We start from the raw sequence: 21,568 nt of genomic DNA, 5'->3' as shown, positions 1-21,568 counted from the left end.
AAGGTGAACATAAAACCTTCTAAAGCATCATCATGTTATAATTTATGGTATTGTGAGCATGTTAGCCTACTAATGCTAGCATTTAGCCTCACAGAGCTGCTCAGGAGGCCGTCGACAGTCGAGTTCTATCAGAAATTCAAACTTGCTATAAAAATAATGAGTAGTTGGTGAAGTCGTACTAATTCCTAATTGGATTGATGTTGGTTTCTAAATGAACAATTCTGAAGATATTCTAATTTTGTTTCATGTGTCAGAGTTTTGTCAGCTGTTTGCATTTTGGACTTTATACATATATTTGTTTATATTTTTAACTTTTTAAATCAAACCTATTTCATTTATTGCATTTATTAATGTGCACAGCATCATTTCCATTTTTTAATTTGTTTGCATAAAATTTTATTTCTGTTTAAATAACATTGCAAGTCGCTGGCTGGTTTTGTGTTGCATCAGCCACAGTTGCTGGCAAGCTGGCAAAAAAGCTCAGTTTATGTTTCCTCACCTCTCTGTGATCGGTATCAAGACGCAGCCATCAGGCAGCCATGCATGGCCCAGATAAACACGACACGAGTCCACGCTGCTACGCAGAGCGGCCCAGCCGGCTGATAGCTACAGCTGCTGCTGCTCCACAGCGGGGTACTGAATCGGAGGCTGTTCTAATCTCTACCGTATCATGACATGTTCACTGCGGCACAGAGCAGGAGATCACAGCTCTTTAATGTAATTAGTGTGGGATTTGCGTTTCATTACAAACATCATTAAATTCAGATCTATTCTTCATCAGGAAAGGAAAAAAGAGGGTGGGAGAACCCCTTGCTGACTAATCTCTGCAATTGATTTTGCTTTGATGATCCGAGCGGCTCAACGGCGATGAAGTCATCACAGAATTCACTTTGACTGTTGTAAAAGACGTCAGGTCTGTGCATTTTATCCAATAAGCTTTAGGTGGAGATTGTTTTCTATATCTATATATATATGTCGAGAACTGGGCATGAACTGTTCAGTTTGGGGGGTAAAACTATGTGTGCTGCTGACTGGGTGGTGAGTGCAACAAATGGACAAACACAAACCTGCCTGGAAACTCTTCCGAGCAACCTTGAGGTGGTGTGTCAGAGTGAGCTCTGTACGGCTGCACACTGAAGCTGAGAGAGGGCTTAGCTTGCACACAGCCCACTCTGAATGCAGCATGTGTTTCGACTTAACATTCCACTTTGCCCTTGCTCTTTTCTCGGCTGCTCTTTATGAACTGTTTTCCAACATGACGATCTCTGCCTGCCAACACTGGAGGACCAACCGCCTACAATTACACACACACACGCCCCGGTGCTACACTGCAGTAGACCACTGAAGGCGAGGAGAGCAAGAAAAGGCATAAAAGAAAACTGAAGGAAAAATGATTTTCAGATGAGGAGCAGTGGCAGAAAAGGAAAGAGGAACAAGCGGAAAATTTTACCTCGCTGACGAAAGTAAAGCTCCATGAGTGCAAGGAAGAAAAAATGACACGCTAGCTGCTAGTTTCAAGGGCAGGGGTGATCTTCTATATGATCCCACCCACCAAGACAGAAGGTGAGGTGGACCAGGGGAGGCTGTGAGGGGGGTGGCTCTCTCAACTAGCTGCACTGGAGACCTCCTGAGGCTGGCTGGCAGCAGCTGGAGCTCTGGAGCTCAGAGAACTAAAAGCCCTCACAAGGCAGGACATGGAAGATGGAGGCAGGATTTTTCTCCCCTTCAGGAGGAGGGCAGGGGGAAGGAGCTTGCACGCAACACCCAGTCAAATTACTTTCAGAGCTGATTTGGGAGGCTGCACAGGGAGCACAAAAAGCCAGGCCCAGAGCACCTCGTGCTCCCAAACCTGCACCGGCCAAGCCATGCTGCAGAAACAGCCATGGGATCACTGTGTGTGCATACATGTGGTCAAAATCTTGCTTAAAAATCCAAGTCACTGAACAGTTTCAATGCCAGCTACACATGTGCCAAACCATATCGTGCATTTTATATTCCATTCCACCTCTGAAGCACTGGTGGTGATGCATTTGAGTCAGACCTGATCAAATGGCAATAAATTTCTTTAGTCAGACCTGCTGGAGAAGGTACTAATATCTCTTGAAGCAGCCAGAGAGGCGCCCTTATCCCAATTCTGCTGAGTCCATTGTTGTATATATCAGGGCACTGCAGAGAGTATAATCATGCTTATACCCTGGCAACAAGAGAGAACCGTATTTAAAACAGCATCAAATATTGTTTTAGGATCCCACAAAATGAGAATCATATCAAATCGAACTGCTTTTGTGTCCAGAACTAACAGCCCATTGGTTTCTGACTGTCTAAGCACCGCGTTTCAAAAGGCGATACTTCACATGAAGGAAGAAATGATAACACTTCATGTTTGTAGTCAATTTAAAACCCCCGTGTAAAATGTGACACTGTTGCAGATAGCAACGTACACTGCACCGATGCACATAAAGCTGCCAGTTTATTATATCCACATAAAACTAATGCAGTCTAAGACAGCAGCGCTACAATAAATCCTACCTTGTACCTAATACACTGGCAACTGAGGGTAGAACACTGAACAGAATATTAACGAGTCCAGAACAGCATCACAGTTGTTTGACACCTGCTAACCAATCATATGATTGATATTAAATATGCTCAGGACAGAAACAGAGGAGGTGGATGACAGCACAGAACAGCTTTTAATAAATTAAATTTCTTTCTTTCCTGCTGTAAATAAAGCAGTTAGATGCATTAAACAAACACCTCACTGCTGACGTACAACAGAGAGGGACAGTTTTGTCTCCACCAGCCCTTCACCGAGTGCAGCGGCGACTGTAGCCCGGCTGCATGAACTCACAGCGTCAGCGACCAGGCACGCAGATACAGAGCGCTATTCACTGCTGCCGCCAAGCAGCCACATCAACGCTGGAGAAAAAGCTGCTGCGCACCAAACGCAGGAAACTTCCCTCCCCCCGACTGACCGCATTTTTACCGGTGACTGCCAACTTTTACATTTTGCCATTTTACCAGCCAACTTTCTGGTTGAATGGAGAAGAAAAGTGGCTTTTCATCAGACAAGCTGAGCAGTTACAGTGAAAACTGACCATGATTTTGCTGCACTTTAATCAAAAATATGCGTGTATGTCCATGAGCGTAGGTGGAAGTGTTCAATATTTTGCACACATACGCACGAGCCGAATATGAGATAACTGTGGCCATCGGGAGACCTGACACGTGGTATTTTGTCTATGGTTTTATTCAAAGTGCAGGAATACATTTTCAGCATAAGCAATGCTGCTGCAGTCAGTGAATATTCAGGACAACCTGGCCTGTTTAGGTTTGATCTACTTGAGGAAATCACGTCTTTATCATGTTTTGTGCTCTTATTAAGCTGCTCATGTTGAAAAGTTCATGTGCATTAACTGAAAAGGCAACATGACTTGGTTTTAAAGCTGCACTGGGTTAGCAGCAGCCTCTAATAATGTGACGCACGTCTGTTACAGCGCAATACGGACGATAATTTATCTCAAATTTGTTCAAGTCACCGTCATTTCTGCTCCCCTCATGCTGTCCCTTATCTATACATTTCTAGCATCGTATGGAACCAGGCAGCTTTCTGTCCTCTGCTCAACATCAGTCCGTGGATGCTGATCCTCCGATGCCACTGCTGAACGTGTCATCCTTAAAACTGGATTCAGCCACAGACATGAGCCCCCCCTCTGTTTGGATTTCAGCAGAGAATGTAATCTAATTTTCAAATAAGTACATTCCCCATAGCGCAGCTTAAGGTGCTAACTGAAATGTTAAAATGTTAATTATGAAAATTAGACGATAACGATCTTCATTTCAGCAGGATGTGGTCTGGAAGCACTGCAGCAGTCTGTGTGCTCTTCGGCTGCCTCTACCTCAAAACGTAAGTGTGCGTTTATGTCAGTGAAGCATGCGATCGTTGATTAAACTGCAGAAATATGTGCCACTCACATCGAGTGCGGCTTGACTAAATGTCAAACTGCACCACGTCACAAACTACATCTTACTCTATCGTATTTGTGTTGAGATGAACTGAAGCTTACTTGGATCTTGATGGGCCATGTGAAGTTGCTGACGTAGACAAAGAACGTGATGTTCGGGCTGTTGCGAAAGTCGAAGTTCTCGTTGGAGAAGCTGTCCTTGAACTCCTTGATGTTGCTACGGGAGACGATGGGGATCTCCTCCCCGGTCTGGGTGCCCGCTGAACGACAGGAAGAAGAACAGACAAGAGGAGACAGAGAAACAGACAGAGGAGGTGGATGGAGAGATGGAAGATGAAGAGAAGACATGTGGTATCAGCCAATAAGATGAAGCAACAATACAATCAATTCTGTCCTTTTTATACATTTAAACAGAACTTTAACAGGAACCATCAGCTTTGTTTTTCATCCATATGAGAAGAACAAATCAAACATGGCAGCAGTGCCCCAGATGGGATTTCACCCCATTTTAGGACATCCAAACATATTCTCCAAAAATTAAAGAGTTTCTGACTTTAAACTACAAAATCCGTTTCATGCTATTTCAGCATCAAAGTGCAATTACAAGAATGTAAGGCAGAAATATCACCACGCTGCTACCTGTTGCATCCCCACTACCCCCCCGACATTCAGCAAAACAAAGGATCTGATCTAACCATTCCTTGTTGTATTAAACTGCAACACAGGCCTGTGAAGACAGCCCAAGGACAGGGGACAGGTGAGAGCTGCCACCTGCTGCCACCTTATGTTTCACTGAACTAAGTTTCCTGAATTTCCCCAGCTGGGGATTAATAAGGTACATCTTATCTTATCTTATCTTAAAGCTGCAACTAATGCTTATTTTCATTTGTTAATAAAAATCCAACAGGAGCCCACGGTGGCTTCTTCTTCAGACTGTTTTTTCTGTCTGACCAACAGTGAAGATCTAACACAAAACAAAGACGAAGCATCCAAGAGGCCGAGCTAGGGTAGGTTTGGCATTTGTGCTTGTCATTGATCATCAAAGCTGATGAAGCTGATGATCGGCAGCACTGGGGTGTTTGTGGAGACGTACCGGTGAAGCTGGTGGCCCAGGTGATGTTCAGGTTGAAGTTCTTTGAGGCATTTATGAACATGTCTAGGTCTCGGTTTGGCTGAGGAGGACAGAGAAAACATGCAGTCACCACCATCATCGCGTATAAACACCCTTCTAGCTCCACATATCACCGACATGTACAGAGAGCGATGAAGCAGATCTGTCAGGAGAAGAAACGAGGCTGCGCTGCTTTACTGCAAATGCAGAGCAGAGGTTTTTTTCCCTGCCTCCAACCAGTTTGCAGCTGTCCAAACAGTTACTGCACAGCAGACTATAGCAAATTTGCACAACTAATGGAAGCTGAATTAGCTAAATAAATGTTTGAAGAGTCAATGGTGACGATGAGATGTATCAAAATACTGTAAGTACAGCTGTGAAGTGTCAGCAGCTTTGATAGCATCAAGTAGATGGAAGAAGACCTAATTAATGTTTGCTCACTGTGTTTGCTAATAATCATTTAAATGAGGATCAATTAGGAACAGTTTAATATTCTTTTCATTTGTTAAAAGATGGATTTTTGCGCCGCTCTGGCTCACAAAGGGATCGCACTTCTGCATTCGTTCCCAGTTGGTACAAGCTTTGTCAGGGGGAGGCTAACATCTGGAATAGCTAATCAGACGCTTGTGTTTCAGTTTGGGCTCCAGCTGCTGCAGCCAGGTAACCGGGACTGGACAGGGAAAACATCTGTGTGATGAGTGGAGTTCACACCGCGACATGACAGCCTGCTTTTGCTCGTCAGCAACAGACCAATCTGCATTTCTTTAAATTATGGTTGATAATAAGCTAATAGAGTGAGTGGTGCCCGTTTTATTTGTTTCAATAGTTCATTTGTTATGTTAATGTTTATATTATTACAGAACTTGTGTTCTATTGTCTATTACTGCTGTTTGTAGCTTGATAAATTATAATATTTTGAATTATGTTCATGTCTCCCTTGAAAATGAGATCTCAGCCTCACTAGCTGGGTTTTCATCTATTGCCAAGCAAATTTTTAAAAGTCACAAAAAAGGAAAAAACAAAGAAAACGTGAACAGCGGAAACAGCTTCTTCTACTTCTGTGAGTGTTAGTGACGGCTGAACAGTAATGTGACAGTTATATAGTTACGAGGGTGTTCCCATCTCCAATTTAACACTTTTCCTAAAAACGCAAAAACCACCTCAAGTGAGCTCTAAAACTTTTTTGTAAAATTGAATTTTTGGGAGTTTTTTTTATAATTTCACCGTTTCCATCAAGCTTTTTGAACAACTTTTCAAAGTGTGCATAAAAACACGTTGATGGAAACACACTTATGGCACTTTGTTAACTGGGTTGTAATGAAGCAAACAGTGGACGCACTCTTCAAACACAACAAACATTTTGAGAGCCATTTCTAATTTTAAGAGTAGAGTTAATGAGTTAATGATTATTCATTGTGTTCGTGAATTGTGTATTTTGAATATCTGTGTGTTTGCCTGTGCTTGTGTCTGTCCAATGAAAAGCATGTATATCCAAAGTTGGCGAATTTTCCAGACAAGCTGAAGGATGAAATGTTCCTTCACTGTTTGGAAAAATCCTTTGAAGCTAAATCAAGCATTAAACCGGCCTGAGCGTTAGCTGGAAACGTCACCGTGATGAAAATGGGCTGTTTTTCTCAGCTCATTAACAGCTGACATTTGGAGATACACGATTTTCACAGCACAGCAACATATTTGTTCTCACTGACTAACTTTCTTAGTACTGCTATTATGTATAAAACACTGTTATTAGCAAAATGGTAAACACACAATTCGGAGAAGTGTCTTTGGAAGAAACTTTGACAATAACAGAGGAGGGAGGGAAAAAAACAATCATCATCATCATCGTCATCTGGTGCAGACCAGACAGTCTTTATCCTAATAAACGTGACAGCTGCTGTGACGGCGGGGCGTTCGCAGTCGGAGACATACCTCCTCAGGTGTGGCCACGAAGTTGATGGCGGTGTAGTAGCGGTCGTCCTCCTGCGACAGGCTGAAGGTGAACTGGTAGTCGATGAGGAGCGTGTCTGTTTGAAGTGATCGAGCCGGCGGGGTGGGTGTGGAAGAGTGTGGTGGGGATTACAAAAGAAGAGGACGAAGAAGAGGGATAGCTCGATTAGTCTGGTTTGAAAGTCACACGGGAGCGTGTTTGCGCACGGCGCTCGGGGCAGGGTATTACCCACATCCCCTTTCTTTGTCTCTTTCAGACTTTCTTGGATGGACCTGAAGATTTCAGTGTGTGTTGTCAGCTGTCTGTGTCTGTGATGAAGGTCATGATGGAGGCCGGGTTATACGGCCTTGTGTGAGCTTGCCTTAGACTACAGCTGGAGCTCAAGGTAGCTAGACTGTGATAACACAGCATACAAAAAGTCATCGAGCAACAATCAGAGTCATACATGAACCAGCATGAAACAAATGCTTCCCCCGTGTGCTTCATTTCTGTCCACTTTCCTTTCTGTTAAAATCCATTTTCCTTTCTCCTGCAGACGTTATCGACCTGCACAGGAAAACTCATTTCCTTTCCGTTATCCAGATTAGGAGAAACGCATGTTAATGAAGGATGTAAATGCATCACGATCGAATGTGATCGTCTGGAGGTAACCTGGCTCGCATCGTGTTGAGATCTTTGGTAGCTGTACAACATGCTGGCATCCGTACAGAACATGACAGATATTTGTTTTCAGTGAACTGTTCTTAGAGAGCGAGCGAGCTGGAGGGCTGGAATCAGAGTCAGGCCTCTGATTACTGATTATACGTCTACTCCGTGCAATCGAAGGTGCAAAAAGAGAAACTGTATGAAAAATAAAAGCCGTATGGCGGGAAATGAAGAATATGCAGTAAGAAATCACTGCGTTTGTGACAGCGTGCACTAGTCGGTGCAGCTGATGTGCTGCTAACAAGACATACAATTTCTGTAGTCAGAGTAGCCTACACGCTGGCACCGGGACAAACTCACACTGTATGTTTTTTATACAGCGAAAGGAAAAACTCTTACATTTGCAGAATTTACAAGCGGGAACGAATAATGGAGAATTTGTCACAGACGGCGTTTCGCTAAGCTTCCCTCAACTCAACGGCTCACACAACAAAACTTTTCCAGGGAGTTTGATGCTGATTTGCGTCCGCCTCGAATGACTCACTCGCAGGGTTTTGCCACAGAGAGCAGAGATCTGATGTTAGCGAGGCTAATGAGAACACATTATAAATACCAGGTCTAAAAACAAAGCGCGAACGGGTTGTTTATCACCCGGATATAGATCCCATTACGCACTGGGTGTAAATGGGGTGCAAGAAACATTTAATCCCTCGGGTTGATAATTTCACACAGGAGTCACAGATATAAAGCAGGTCTACCACTAATGAGCATGAGCACCACTGAACCAGGGTTGAAATCCAACTGTAGTTGCATTCATTGGCTGAAAAGCAATAGATTCACACAGAACTCCATTAGACACGCGCCGCGGACGCTAACGACAGCATCGGTTTGACCTCCTCATGCAAGTTCAAGTCTCTCTGTCCACTGCTCTTTTCAGGCTATTCTGGGAGCCCATTAAACACCATTAGATCATTTTACTATTTCAACGATTGATTGTTTGATTTACAAAACATTAGAGTCCCAGAGCCAAAGGTGACGTCATCAAAACTCTTGTTCCATTCTACTAAAAACCCAACATTCAATTTCCAGTAATATCAAACAGAAAAAAAGCAGCAAATCCTCACATGCAAACGGTTTCAGCACCAGTAACGTTCAATTCACACTGTTAAGGTCATGAAATGACGCCGGACGACACCAGTTGACTCGTGTGGATCGACCGCTGATGTGAGCTGCGGTAAGTTATGAAGGTGGAGCGAGTTTGTCAACTCCGCCGTCGTTTAAGGCTCCTCCTGTACGTCATCGGATAACAAAATAACGAGGAAGGAGCGCTTGAGGACGAGGTCAGTTAAACTCTGTGGTCTGACAGATGTACAAATTTCACATCTACATGATTATATTCTAAATTATCAGCGCACTGCGGCCTGTCTCCGGTCAGACGAATGTCACTGCAGCGGAGAAAAAGAGAACGACGGCCTTCCTCAAGCTCCGCTTCATTCTTCGCTTTCATCTGCTTTCCATTCTTTCCACCTGCGACTTGTTAAAAAAAGAAAAAAAAGCTGTTTCTCCTCTGGCTGTTTTTTCTTTAAACATCAAACTATTTGAGACCTACTTTGATTTAAGAGCAACGTAACCATCTCGGCATTGACCTGGACAAGTGAGAAGAGTACGGCCTCACAGTGGTCTCTTAATGTGAACACCTCCCCATACCTTCGCTGAAGTTGGCAATTGGAATTCCACTTACAGTAGCATGTGCCTTTGAGGGGGTTGCCTTGGTAACGGTTCTCGACTTCACACCTAAAGGAGACAAGTGGAGGATGGATGAACGGAAATGAGGCAAAGCATCGGGGGGAAGACAGCGAGAGGGGAGGAGGAGAGGACAGACAGGGAAGAAGGTGAGTTAGGACGAGTTAATTGCTGGTAAAAACAAAGCGGACAGAAATCCACGAATCACATGTGAGCTGAGATCACACGCAGTCGACAGTCTCGACCTTCAGCCAGAGTGCATACAAAAAGAAAACAGAAGCAGGGAAAGAGACACCTCCCGACTACAAAAACTTCATATTTCAAAAGACAAAAAAAAAAAAAAAGCCTCATTTTCATACTGATGACCACTCACTTCTGAAACTGTATCTCAAGTTTTTAATGGGTTTTGGGAAGTCCTATGGTAATGAAGGCCAGGGTTGAGATTATTGCTGCTGGCACTAATGAACAGCTGCAACCACAGTGTGCCAATAAAAAGAACTAAAACAGAGGATATCAAGTCTTTTCTTAAAGTCTCAACATATTAGAATGTGGCCTTGCAGGTCCTTTATGAACTGTGTTTCTACAAAAAATAAAAATAAAAAAGTTGATTGTGATTTCACACATTACAAAAAGGTTCTTCCAAATACAGATTAACATTAAGTTTCACGTCTCCATGACTCTATTAATACAATAGAACAATAAATAAATAAAATCTAGCTCAGTTTTAGACTAGTGTGGAAGCTGACTACATTATCTTGTGTTTTAATGTGTAAGATTATCACATTTCTACTCCTAATACTGATACAACTGGAGACCAGCACATCCACACACCTTAATTGATAATTTACTGCCTGATAATCCCTGGGCCATTAGAAAGTCCAACTCCCAGATTCCCAGAAGTTAGACGTATCCTCCTCGGGTAAAAAAGTCCAGAGGTGGAGAAGTATGGCCCTTCACTGGCCACACTCGTATGCCATCAAAATCTGAGCATGAGGCGTCGCAAACGCTGCATGTGATTGGCATATGGACTAAACCATATCCTCCTATCCAGAATTGAACTCAGATATGACCCCTATATACCCCGAGTGGAGAAAAGAGTACATGTGAGAGCACACCGGCGGGGCGGAGGAGGATATACGACGGGAGAAGTGAAACTCACAGGTGGCAGCGGTCTCCTTTGATGCCTTTAGTGGTGCAGAAGCACTTGCCGTTGTTGGGGTTGCACATGCTGGCGTGGCCGTTACACTTGCAGGCTGAACGAAAGATACGAAAAGTGAAAAAGAGTCAGAAATGAAAGTGCCTCAGTAAAATAACACCAAACCACGTTTCACATTTAATGACTGCTCTCATTCTGGATAACAAACAGCCGCAGAATAGCGAACGTATTGTTTTATATTGAGCGTGACAGACTCTTAAATAATATGAATGTGAGCTCTTTTTTGTGTTTTTGTAGAATATCGTTGACTATAAACTGTTCATGTGTGATTTTCAGTGAAGAAAGCACAAACATGAATAATAAAACACAAATATTTTATAACGCTGTAAATCGAGTAAATCTGGTTCAACATTTACCCCGAGGTCTACAACAAATAAGAAGTTTTTACTAAATAAACTAAATAAATGCACACGGTTGTGACGGGTTTGATGGCAGCTCTGCTTTCCTGAATGTTCCCTGTGTGACGGGATGCAGATGTTTCCAGCTCACGCTCACTAAACATCTGGTCTTTCTGCACCACCTGATCAAACTCTGCTCGTTTCTTCACACACAACCAAAGTCCATTATTGATCTTTGGAAGAAGAGGTTCAGATACACTTAGTGTTCAGAGCGCAGTAACAAAGACCTTCTTGGGTTCCCCCAGGAGTCCCCCGGAGCCATCTTTTTCAGAGCGGCGCCCAGGGACTCCAAGAGGGCCAGATACTCTGAAAAGCTGTCGGCCACAAACAGTCAACCCTGTCTGGAGCAAACCACTCGTTCTCCAGGGGAAGGACAAGAAGTTTAGTTCCAGAGCCGACTCTGTGCAGAGAAGTGATGCCAACTTTAATGCTGCTTTTCCCACAAGAGCTCCGGCTCCTCCCACACCAGAGGTGACCTTCCACATCCCGACGGGCAGCGTTTGTGGCCGTGAACAGATGCCGAATGTCTATTAGGTTTAGTGATTTCGAGGCCAGCTGGTTGAACAACAAGCCATTTAACGGTTTTATCAGTATTTACATGTGTTTTACCTTCATTATTTGTTCTTTTAACTTTGTCCGATAACTCCCCCTGAGTCAAACTGATCTAAAGAATGTGATGATTAGCTGTGAGGTAAAACAAGCCTCTTGACGGGACTTTGCTGTAGAACCAGGAGGCAGAAAATAAGAAGCATAAACAAGGAATGCTGAATACTGACAAGATGAAGATATGCAGAGAGGCTGGTTTATTGATTGGCTGTCACTGATGCAGAACCAAGTAAATATTTATTCTAGAAAGCAGGAATAAGAGCTAAAAAAAAAAGGAAATAAAATCACAAAAACATGGCTGCAAGATATCGGTGAGCTAAATTAAGCTGTCGAAGGAATGGACGCATGATTTCTTGCCTGATTGACTGACTGTCAGTATTAGCTGCGGAGCAGAGTAAATCTTCAATATCCCACGGGACCGCTTTACTGTGCGCCCAGGAATCGGGAAAATGGCCGACATAAAACTGAATTGTAAAACACTGACAAGTTAAATGAAGCCGCGCGCAGAGAGGCCGAGCGGTTGATTTAGCGCCGGGCCGGACGGCGGCGGATACTCACGCTGGCAGCTGCCCCCGTTGGTCGGATCTCCGTAGAAGCCGGAGATGCAGCTCTCGCAGTGCCGGCCGGTCGTCAGGTCCTCGCACTTCTCGCACACGCTCTCGTTGACACACTGGCTGTGGCCGTTACACTGACAAGCTGTAAAAAAAAAAGAAAAAAAAGAAATGTTTTAACAAACAGCCCGAGGCTCAAACATGAATGAACTTGTTTGTTAATTTTCGAGCGCAGACAGCGATGTGCAGGCTGGGATCTGGGTGAGTTCTGAACTGCTGCACGTGAGGTCCTCGTGACAAACGATGTTACTCTGATAACGTCTACGCCTGTCAGGGCTATCTGTCAGGATTTACGACACAGATCTTGTGAGAATAACCACTGCTGGTCACTGGAAACTGCTCCTGTTAGAGTATAATGAACAAAACAATCTCTGAGCGGGAAAACATTTTCAGATTTGATCACTGTTAAACATTGAAGACGGATCATAAAGCCGAGCTCAGCCTGCAGGAGTTCTGGGCTGATTTAAAGCAAATCGTAGGAGAAATATGGAGCTTGGTCGGTGCCCTTGTTTGGCCCAGATCATCCAGTATTGTGACGGTTCACAGATCCAGTCTTAAACCTCACGACCTGCTCCAAACTCATCAGGGTCACTCTGATACTTTCGAACATGTTTGATCATTAGGAGTTAAAATCTGGATATGTCAGTACTCTCTGAGCGAGGCCCAAATAGCCAATGAGAGCGACAAGTCCGTTAGTCCCGGAGCAGCTGACGATGTTGCCAAGCAACGGCAAACATTCTAGCCCTCGAGGCTAACGTTAGCGAGCATACTCCTGCTGACAGATATTAAAGCTGACAGTTAAAATCTCACCTCCAGTTGTGGCTGAAGAAGAGACAACCTGTGCTGACAGCGTCTCCTCAACATTTCCTCACCCACACTCGTTCAGTCTTGTGCTCGTTTTTCCTTCACTGGCTTTACTACAAGCTGTTGCTCCATTTTGTCTACATCTGCCTCTCCATGAGGTCTCATGGGAAAGATCACATGGCACGGCGCATCGCTCCCTGTGGTTTGATAATCGTAAGAATGTCCTGCAGAGTGCGATGTGACGTTACTTGCAAATCTTGTAATGTGTGCATGTTTCTCCTCATGCAACCCGATTAGAAAACAGGTGAGGATTTTAAAACTCCTGCAGTCTGAGGCCGGCTTTACGGGGGCACTTCAACGACTTCACACGAGGATCAGTTTACTCGTCATGAGGAGGATCGTTCGGCCTGAGAAAACAGTCGCATAATGTTTCTTTCTCTGATGGGAGGCTTTCAAAATTAAAAAAACAATGCTGATGGATGTTTTGGGGGTTTTTTTAAACCTCCATGAGAAACTGGACATTGGGTTGCGTCACAGGAAGTGTAGGATTCAGTGTATTTGGAGCTTGAACCGTGCTAAAGACTGAAAGTCATGATGTTTCACCATCTGCTGCTTTGATTTTGACCTTTGATGTTTTTTCCAACGTCTCTTGTGAGTTCCTGATCTTTATCAAAGTAAAGTAGAACCTCTTTGAAAATCACATTCATGTTTGAAAGCAGGCCACTTTAAAGCTGTTAAAAAAATCACCTCTGTACTTCTCATGACACGTAAACTGATCTCAGCGTGTAAAACTGGTGAAAGTCTTTCAGTGTAAACACATTTACAGAGAGAGCATTTCTTCCATACGAGAAAAAAGTGAGTATTTTCAAATTATTGGAGCTAATTCTTCCCTACCTGGGCAGTGGATGAAGGACCAGTTGTATTTGGCCTCGCCGGGGCACATGCTGGCATTGAGGGCCGGCTGGGGGTTGGCGGGCAGGCCAGGGAGGGTAGACGGGGCCGGGACGGAGGTCTGGAAAGGTCCGCGATAGGAGCCCTCGATGCACTGACCTTTGCCCGTGTTACTGGGGTCTGTGCACCAACCGCAGCCCGGCTGGTCCAGACACTGGCCACATGTTCTGTACCCAGAGCAGTTCTCCGCTGCAGAAAAACATGCAACACAGCACCAGTCAAAAAAAAACTGTCAATACTTTGTCTTCTTAAAATCCACCTGTGTCATAAAAACAGAGCTGCCAGTGTTTCCAGGAGCAGGCTGTTCAGGTAACCGAGCTAACTCCTGTGTTTTCCTGTGTCACGTCGCATTTTTCGACATGTTGTCTTTTGTTATTCTAGCTGCAACGTTGTGCTTTACAATACATCTAAAATGTGTTGCTCTTCTATGTTTACCTGTGGAGACGAGGCCTTCCCGCTGAGTGAGAGCTTGTTCTCAGCGAGTTTCCCTTACTAGTAATCAATTACTGTCCTTCAAAACAAAGGCAGCAACGTGAGCACAGCCCCCTCAATACATGGATAAGAGTTTGTTATTGGGTGTTAGTCAGTAAAAAGCCTGTTGAAGAGTTTTAATTAACAACACCCACAACTGCTCTACAATGCTCAACAGTTAATTCAGCTCAGCCGCTGTTCTCTCCACCCGCTCTCCACAGATATTTGCCTACATCTGAATTCCTAACTCTCAGCCCCTCGGGGGGGTTCTCTGCCTATGGCTGTAACAACAATTTGTACCTAATTGACCTGCCAGGTTAAATAAATGAAAACTGTTTTCCGCTACGGCGTACAACAACAAAGCACCAGCCGGAGACCAAGTTATCAAACTACTAAACCAGATTATTAATCCCCGTCTCATCTGGTGGAGAGGCCGCAGTTTAATGCGCTCGGCTAAATAAAGGTTAAAAAAAACGAACATTTAAAGATGCTCTGCCCCGGAGAGCCACAGTTATTTAAAGTGTTGCCTTTTAGGGTCTTTTGATGAAGTCGATGAAGATCGCTACATATGCTCAAGCGGTTAAGAACATTAACTGCAGCTGGAGCGCTACGTGAGCAGACTTCAGATTCACGCTTTTACTTTCCTGTGGAGTTATCCTCCCGTCATAGTTTGACGCTCATGAGTCCTGTCTGGGAGGGTGGAGGTTACGCGTGCAGACGTCGCAACTTGATCAGACGTTTAAACAGTATGTTGCAACATTTTTGTGCGTCGGACAGAAAGTGTTTTTGCAAAACGCATTTTTAGCGTTAGCAGCAGCGATTTGCTTGAAATGCACGGAGAGATTTGTTCATGCTAAAAAGTAAACATTTCATGTATAATCAATGTGGTTCGACACAAGAGATCCCAACGCGAAGGCCGCAGAAGCAAACGCTGCAGAAAGGTTGTAGCACTGAGGCGTGATGAAATCAATGAGTCAAGTCCACTGATGAAAAGACATTATAGATTACAAAAACGGATCCAAGAGGTTTGCTTGTTAGCAGAGAGGAGGGTGATGCCTCCATTTACTGCTCCTTCATTCCCCAGGAAAGGTTCCTGAAAACGTGTGATTGGTTCTAACTATGGGGGAAACAGGAATGTCCTTAAAAGAAAAGCTTCAATTTAAGTACGTATTCAGATACTATTGGATTCTTTATGCTTATTTGTAGACAATTATTACTTCTTTGCAAGTTCAGCTGTCATGCATTGACTAAGAGTGTATTCACACCTAGCTCGTCTGGACCAGGTGCTCTGAAACCTGGAGCGGTTCACCTGCAGCTTTGGTTCATTCGAGAGGAAACAGTGTTTTCTAGTTTCAGTCTACATGCTTGCTGGAACTGGATATTTTGCTCACTTAATGAGTTTTGAGGAGAATCGCTCCAGTAATACATACAATGTAACTAGTTATTGCTTGTGTTTGGAGTGTCTCAATAAACCTGAACTCCTTATATCATTTACAAAGGAACACCTAACACCTCTACTACTAACACAGATGCACTCAATGCCAAAAACAGCAATGGCAGGAGGACGACGTCTAGCCACAGGGTTTTTAAATTATTTCTTCTGATATCCCTTCTGTATTCTAATAACCGTCTTGGAGGTTTTTACGCTGCTACGAAAGAGACTAAATGGATAAATTACATTCTTCTGTATTACATGTAATGATGTAATAACAGGAAATGATTTTTTAGACTCAATATTCAGAATGTCAGTATATTTCTGGTGTGGTTTGACAAAATAAAAGAATCACAATGATTGTCATATTAATAAAAAAAAGAAGGAGAGAAGTGAATAAGATGTCTTACGTGGACAGCTGTTCATGGTGTACCACTCCATGCACTGTCCGAAGGGGAAGGAGGCCACGTAGGCGTTGGAGTCAACGCACTGCTTCATGTTGCTGCACCACATGCACTCCGAGCTGCTGCTGGTGCACTCGCTGCAGGTGGTCCTCAGGGCGCACGGCGTCCGACACTGCTTGGCACTGTGGTTGGCTGGGGAACATTTAAGTCGTACATGTGAGCGCATAGATTTTCAGCACGGATCAGTGGGGGTCAAAGCTCCTCTGGTAATGAATGCTCTTCTGCTGAACTCTACCGGACGTGATAAACACGATGCTACGACTGAATATCTAGAGAGAAGACAATAACTGAGGCGAAAACAAAAAAAGGTTGCAAAGTTGATCTTCAGACACTTTCTGGTGGTTCAAACATTCAGAATTTTGACGGCATCCAGCTGAAATTTTGACATTTCCAGTTGTGTCACTTGAAGCAGCCAGATGCTATGCTCTAATGACACGGACAGACATGGGGGGGGCATCACATAATTCGTCATTGTTGAAATCAGTATTCTGCATCTAGACTGTCTCGCAGGGCTGGGACAGAAAAACTACCATGTCAGAACATTTGGCTTCCTCTCAGCTGGTTTGACGTCATCTAAGAAGCGCTCTGTGATGTTGACATTTTAACATGTTCAATCCTCGATGCCACGTTACGTTTGCGATTGGTCGGTGTTCAAAGCGTAGTCTGACATCTGTCTCAACCAATTCATGGCAGGAATTTAAGATTACACACTGACAGTGAACGTCTCAAACCAGGTACAACCAGTTTGAACTCAGCATTAGATGTTTATATAACATAAAATTAATGTTAATATAAATACACTGAACAGGAAATGATCACAATACTGTTCATTTAATAGACATCTATACTATTTGACTAAAGCTTTGGCTTTAATGGCATTGTATTTACCTGTTACTGTACATGTTTGGTGGTGTGTTCAGGTGAGTTTCCATGAATCAGAATGTATCTGACAGCTACAGTGTTTGATGATTAATTGTTGCATACGGAAGGCAGAATGGCCACAAGAAAATGAGCTTTATAATAAAAAATATGATCAATCAATACTCAATTTCTTGTTATCAAAAGAGATATTCTGGTGTCATCATTTACATCATCAGGCTTTAGCAGCTTTCAGCTTCTAGTAAATAACTTTTCATGTCTTTAGTGGTTGTGGGTGTGATTCTACCTCCTTTGAGCTACAGGTGTCTGAAGGCTATAGGATGCTGTGGGGGGTCACTGCAAACTGGACGGCCATGACGGGCTTTATTTGATCAAATGCTGGGTAAAGCAGATAAGAGTCGTTTTCCCATGATAAATTATCCCGTTATTGGCCTCTTGTTTTGTGGAGATAACGAGATAAATTAGGCCGCTATCAGGAGAAATAAGAAATAACGAACTCCTGATCTCGAGATAACTGCATTAAAAAAAAAAAATTACTGCAAGCATGGCTGTCCTCCTTATTTCTGTTTAGCACAGCACAGAAAAAAATGCCTTAATGTGAATCAGTATGCCTTCCTGCAGGTTAATACCAGCCTCGACACCTTTGGTTTTAACTCACCTGGCCGCTCACACAGGCTGCCGTTCACCGGGTTGATGCAGGTCTGCGCTTTCAGCCCGCTGGACGCCGGCTCGGCCAGGTAGCCGCAGAAGCCAGCGTCGCTCGGCTCGCCGGGCAGCCACTGCAGGGTGGTGTTGGTGAAGGGCGACATGTCCTCCCAGCACCAGTACGACACGTTGATTTTCCTGAGCCCCACCCAGGGTGTCACTGTGGCTTTGTACTGCAAACACACAACAGTACGGCGAAGAGGAGGGTTTCACACAGTTCTTCACAACCATCTCATCATAACACAGGAAAACCTTTATAATCGAGTGCTGTTTGGTCTTCTCTCCACTTTAAAGGTTTGCAAAAAAGACTGAGAGCTACAGATTCAGTGCTAATTATTCTGTGGCTGAAGACTAATGAGACATTAGATGAAAATCAAAACCAGATTTTAAAGTTTTTTTAGTCAGAAATCACAACTTTGGCCTGATCATCAACAAAAAACAGCAACGCTTCGTCAGTACTGACATAAATTCCCCCGAACTGACTGAGCTGCAATAAAAGCAGCTTTACTTCACTTGACTCGGGAGGCTCTGTTATCCATCCCATCTCTAATCAATGACCACGCTGTTGCAGTCGTAGTAAACAAAGAGAGCTCGATCTCTCTCAGACGTCGGTCGAATTACTGTTCCATCGGGATTTAATTGTATTTCTTGGATTGATGGATCCCGTCTGAAAATAGCTGGAACTGCTAAAGAGCACAAACAGTGCTGATAAAACACAGCAGAAAGTGTGAAGCGTGTTTCAGACTCTCTGCGCTTGCACAGCATTTCACTGTTGAACCGGACAGTTTGAACACCAGCGTCATTCCAGAGGAGTTTGGTTTAATTGCTTCTCTATCTTTACACACAAACTGACCAGCAGGGGAAATCTAAACTATTTCATCAGTATGGATTGAAAACACTCATCAATTCCAGCCCCACTTTGTGATTTAGACTCAAATGTTCTGGTCTTTTCCAGCTTCAACGCTGCGTAAGCCATGTGGTGGCTCCTGGGCACTTTGTCGGATCATAAGTGGTTTGCAATTTTGCATGGGCGGCTTCAGCGAGGGATGGCCGTGTTTGTGCCTGCCGGGAGATCTACAGAGGAACTAAAGCAGGACTGCGGCTGTAGACGACACCATGTTTCAGCTAAGTGCACAGCAGGCTGTTAGAGCTGTACTCTCTTGCAGTGCTTCTGACACATTCGGGATTATGCAACACTTTCAGTGAACTGTGTAGACACCAGCTGAAATATTTAGACAAATTCAGCTGTGATTAGGCCAATAATGTGCCCCTCGCCATAAAAAAGCACTTATTAATTCATAAAAATGGAAGTGTGAGCTCTACTTTTTGCAGAAGAAACCTGTTCATTTTGTAGAGGCCTTTCTGGACATTTTTGAAATGCACTTAACAATTATTTTTATTATCCTTTATTCTGCATCTTATTTTCTTGATTAATCAATTGATCGATTCATCATCCAGGACACAAAATGTCAGGAAATTGTGAAAAAAGCCCATCACAGAGGCCAGAGTGAGGCCTCGTTTGAAATATGATTTTGTTTGAACAACAAAAATATTCATTATACAATGATTTAGAAAGGAAAGCAGCTAATCCTCACATTAAAGACGCTGGAACCAGAGAGTGCCTGGTTTGCCATCATTGTGAATTAGCATTTCGAAATCAAATCAAGTTTAATCACTCTGTTTGACTCAGCGCAGCCGAGTTTTAATTTAAATCTTACCCTTAAACCAACACTCACACTCAATCCAGTGTACAGTGAGTATATTGCATGTATAAGCTTATACTGGATTTCGTGATTGTCAACATCTCAAGCTGCCAAGAATAAAGGGAGCGGGATCAAAGCTACAAGGCTAAACACACATCTTCAAAGACAAATACATTCAGGATCTCTTCAGTAAAGCATGTACGCTGCTTCTCTCAGCACCAGTCAACATGTGCAAACGGTGCTTTTTCCTCTATGTGTTATGCATGTGTACAGATTTGAAGCAAAGATTAAAGCTAGCACCCTGCACGTTCCCCATCACTCACACATCTATCTGTGGATGTGATGTGACCAGCGTCCGATGACTGCGGCGGCTAGTCGATTGCCGGGATAGATTTCTGCACATTTGCTCTAATGGAGCGAGTAAGAGATGCCTGAGCTCTGAGGAAAGAATCTGTTAATGGGAGATTTGTTTCACGCTCACTGGTCCGAACGTTATAGGCAAAAAGAGTCCAAGCAGAGCTCACCTGCAGATGAAAAGACAACGTTTCAAAAGAGGGAAACTACCACAAAGACATCCGAGTGCAAGAATTCAAACGGCGCACCGCAGTCACGGTTTTGGTCATTAATCAGAGATAACACAGTAAATAAAGATGGGTTCTTTTGTAGTTTTCTTCCTTGAATTAACGTCTCTGCTCTTGGATTTTTCTCCTTTCATCCGTGCACACCAGCCTCTGATCAACATGATCAGAACTCCATCAAAGAAGAGGCTCTATGAACGGTATCTTTATTCATTTTGTTGCTATGTCGCTCTTCAGTCATGATGTTGGTGTGATCTTTTTGCAGGAATTATCCCGTTTATCTCCGCCACTCTTTGTGCAGCTCAAGCGTTATCGGCATCTCATTCGCCGCTGCCGTGACGACCCAATTTCCCCGTGGAGAATATTTAACTTTCTCTAATCTGATAATTAATACCCGGGACTGATCCCCACCCCCCCTCCTCCTTACCACCACGCTCATGATCTGCAGCTCCTTCAGGACAAAGTCCACCTTCTTCTGCGTGGTCAGCGAGGCCAGGACGGCGTTGTGGCTCCGGCAGGCCAGCTTGGCGTTGTCGTACGAGTCCTTTGCCGTGATGAACTTCAGACAGGAGTTGCCCACCAGATGCCAACTTTCACCGCACACGTTTTCTGGAATGGAGGGAACAGACGAGGAGGCGGTTGGTACGACAGATGCGACAGGGTGTCGGGCTGATTCGCAAGTTGGCAGCACCTTCATCATCAGTATATCCGTCAATCCTTTTTCATCACCAAAAGCAGCGGTTTCCAAACTTTTTGTTTTATAGCCCTTAAAAACAAGTCTCAAAAGAGTTGTGATGAGGGAGCAGCCCAGCCATCAACACTGAATTTAATATATTTCAAATGTCTGAAGAGGGAAAACAAACCAGTATTTCACAAGAAATTAGAGGAAAATCTGAAAAAACAAACAAACAATTTTGTGTGGCAGCGATGTTTTCTCTTCTCTGTCATCCCTTTAATCTTCCAGCCTCTTCGTATACGAGACCCAGAGGCTCAGTTTTACTTCCTAACTTCCACAGGTACCTGGCAGTGAGATGCACTCCTGGTTCCGGAGCTCCCATTGACAGTTCTGGTCCACAGCGCAGCTCTTGCAGCTGGTTTTCTTGTTGCACACGTACGAGGGGTTGTCCTTGGGGCAAACTTCATACTCCCCAATGGCCCCCTGGGAAGAGGAAGCAGGAAATAACAGGCGTCAACTTTTAGGACTCGAAGCACCTCATTACATTTCATGCTGCATAAACGACACCCGCTCATATGACATGGTTATTCAGCTCTTTCCAGATTCATGAGACTTTCATTGAAAAGGATTGAAGTCTTTGAAGACATAATGAAGAAGAATCT

The 21,568-nt window shown here is 43.8% G+C and overlaps 1 protein-coding gene across 1 annotated transcript in view; it reads right to left on the bottom strand.

Annotated features, from left to right (window-relative positions):
* Nucleotides 1-21,568, bottom strand: part of atrn (attractin) — a 131,226-nt gene that overhangs the window by 68,239 nt on the left and 41,419 nt on the right. Inside the window, 11 exon segments of the mRNA XM_041953271.1 lie at nucleotides 4,068-4,225; nucleotides 5,059-5,137; nucleotides 7,006-7,100; nucleotides 9,411-9,463; nucleotides 10,572-10,665; nucleotides 12,191-12,328; nucleotides 13,942-14,187; nucleotides 16,312-16,497; nucleotides 17,903-18,122; nucleotides 20,658-20,839; nucleotides 21,251-21,389. Of these exon segments, the coding sequence (XP_041809205.1) occupies nucleotides 4,068-4,225; nucleotides 5,059-5,137; nucleotides 7,006-7,100; nucleotides 9,411-9,463; nucleotides 10,572-10,665; nucleotides 12,191-12,328; nucleotides 13,942-14,187; nucleotides 16,312-16,497; nucleotides 17,903-18,122; nucleotides 20,658-20,839; nucleotides 21,251-21,389 (1,590 nt within the window).

Source organism: Chelmon rostratus, chromosome 15, assembly GCF_017976325.1.
Source record: "Chelmon rostratus isolate fCheRos1 chromosome 15, fCheRos1.pri, whole genome shotgun sequence".
Taxonomy (NCBI): Eukaryota; Metazoa; Chordata; class Actinopteri; order Chaetodontiformes; family Chaetodontidae; genus Chelmon; species Chelmon rostratus.
Note: the sequence above shows the minus strand (reverse complement) of the source record. Positions and strands in the feature narration are given on the sequence as shown.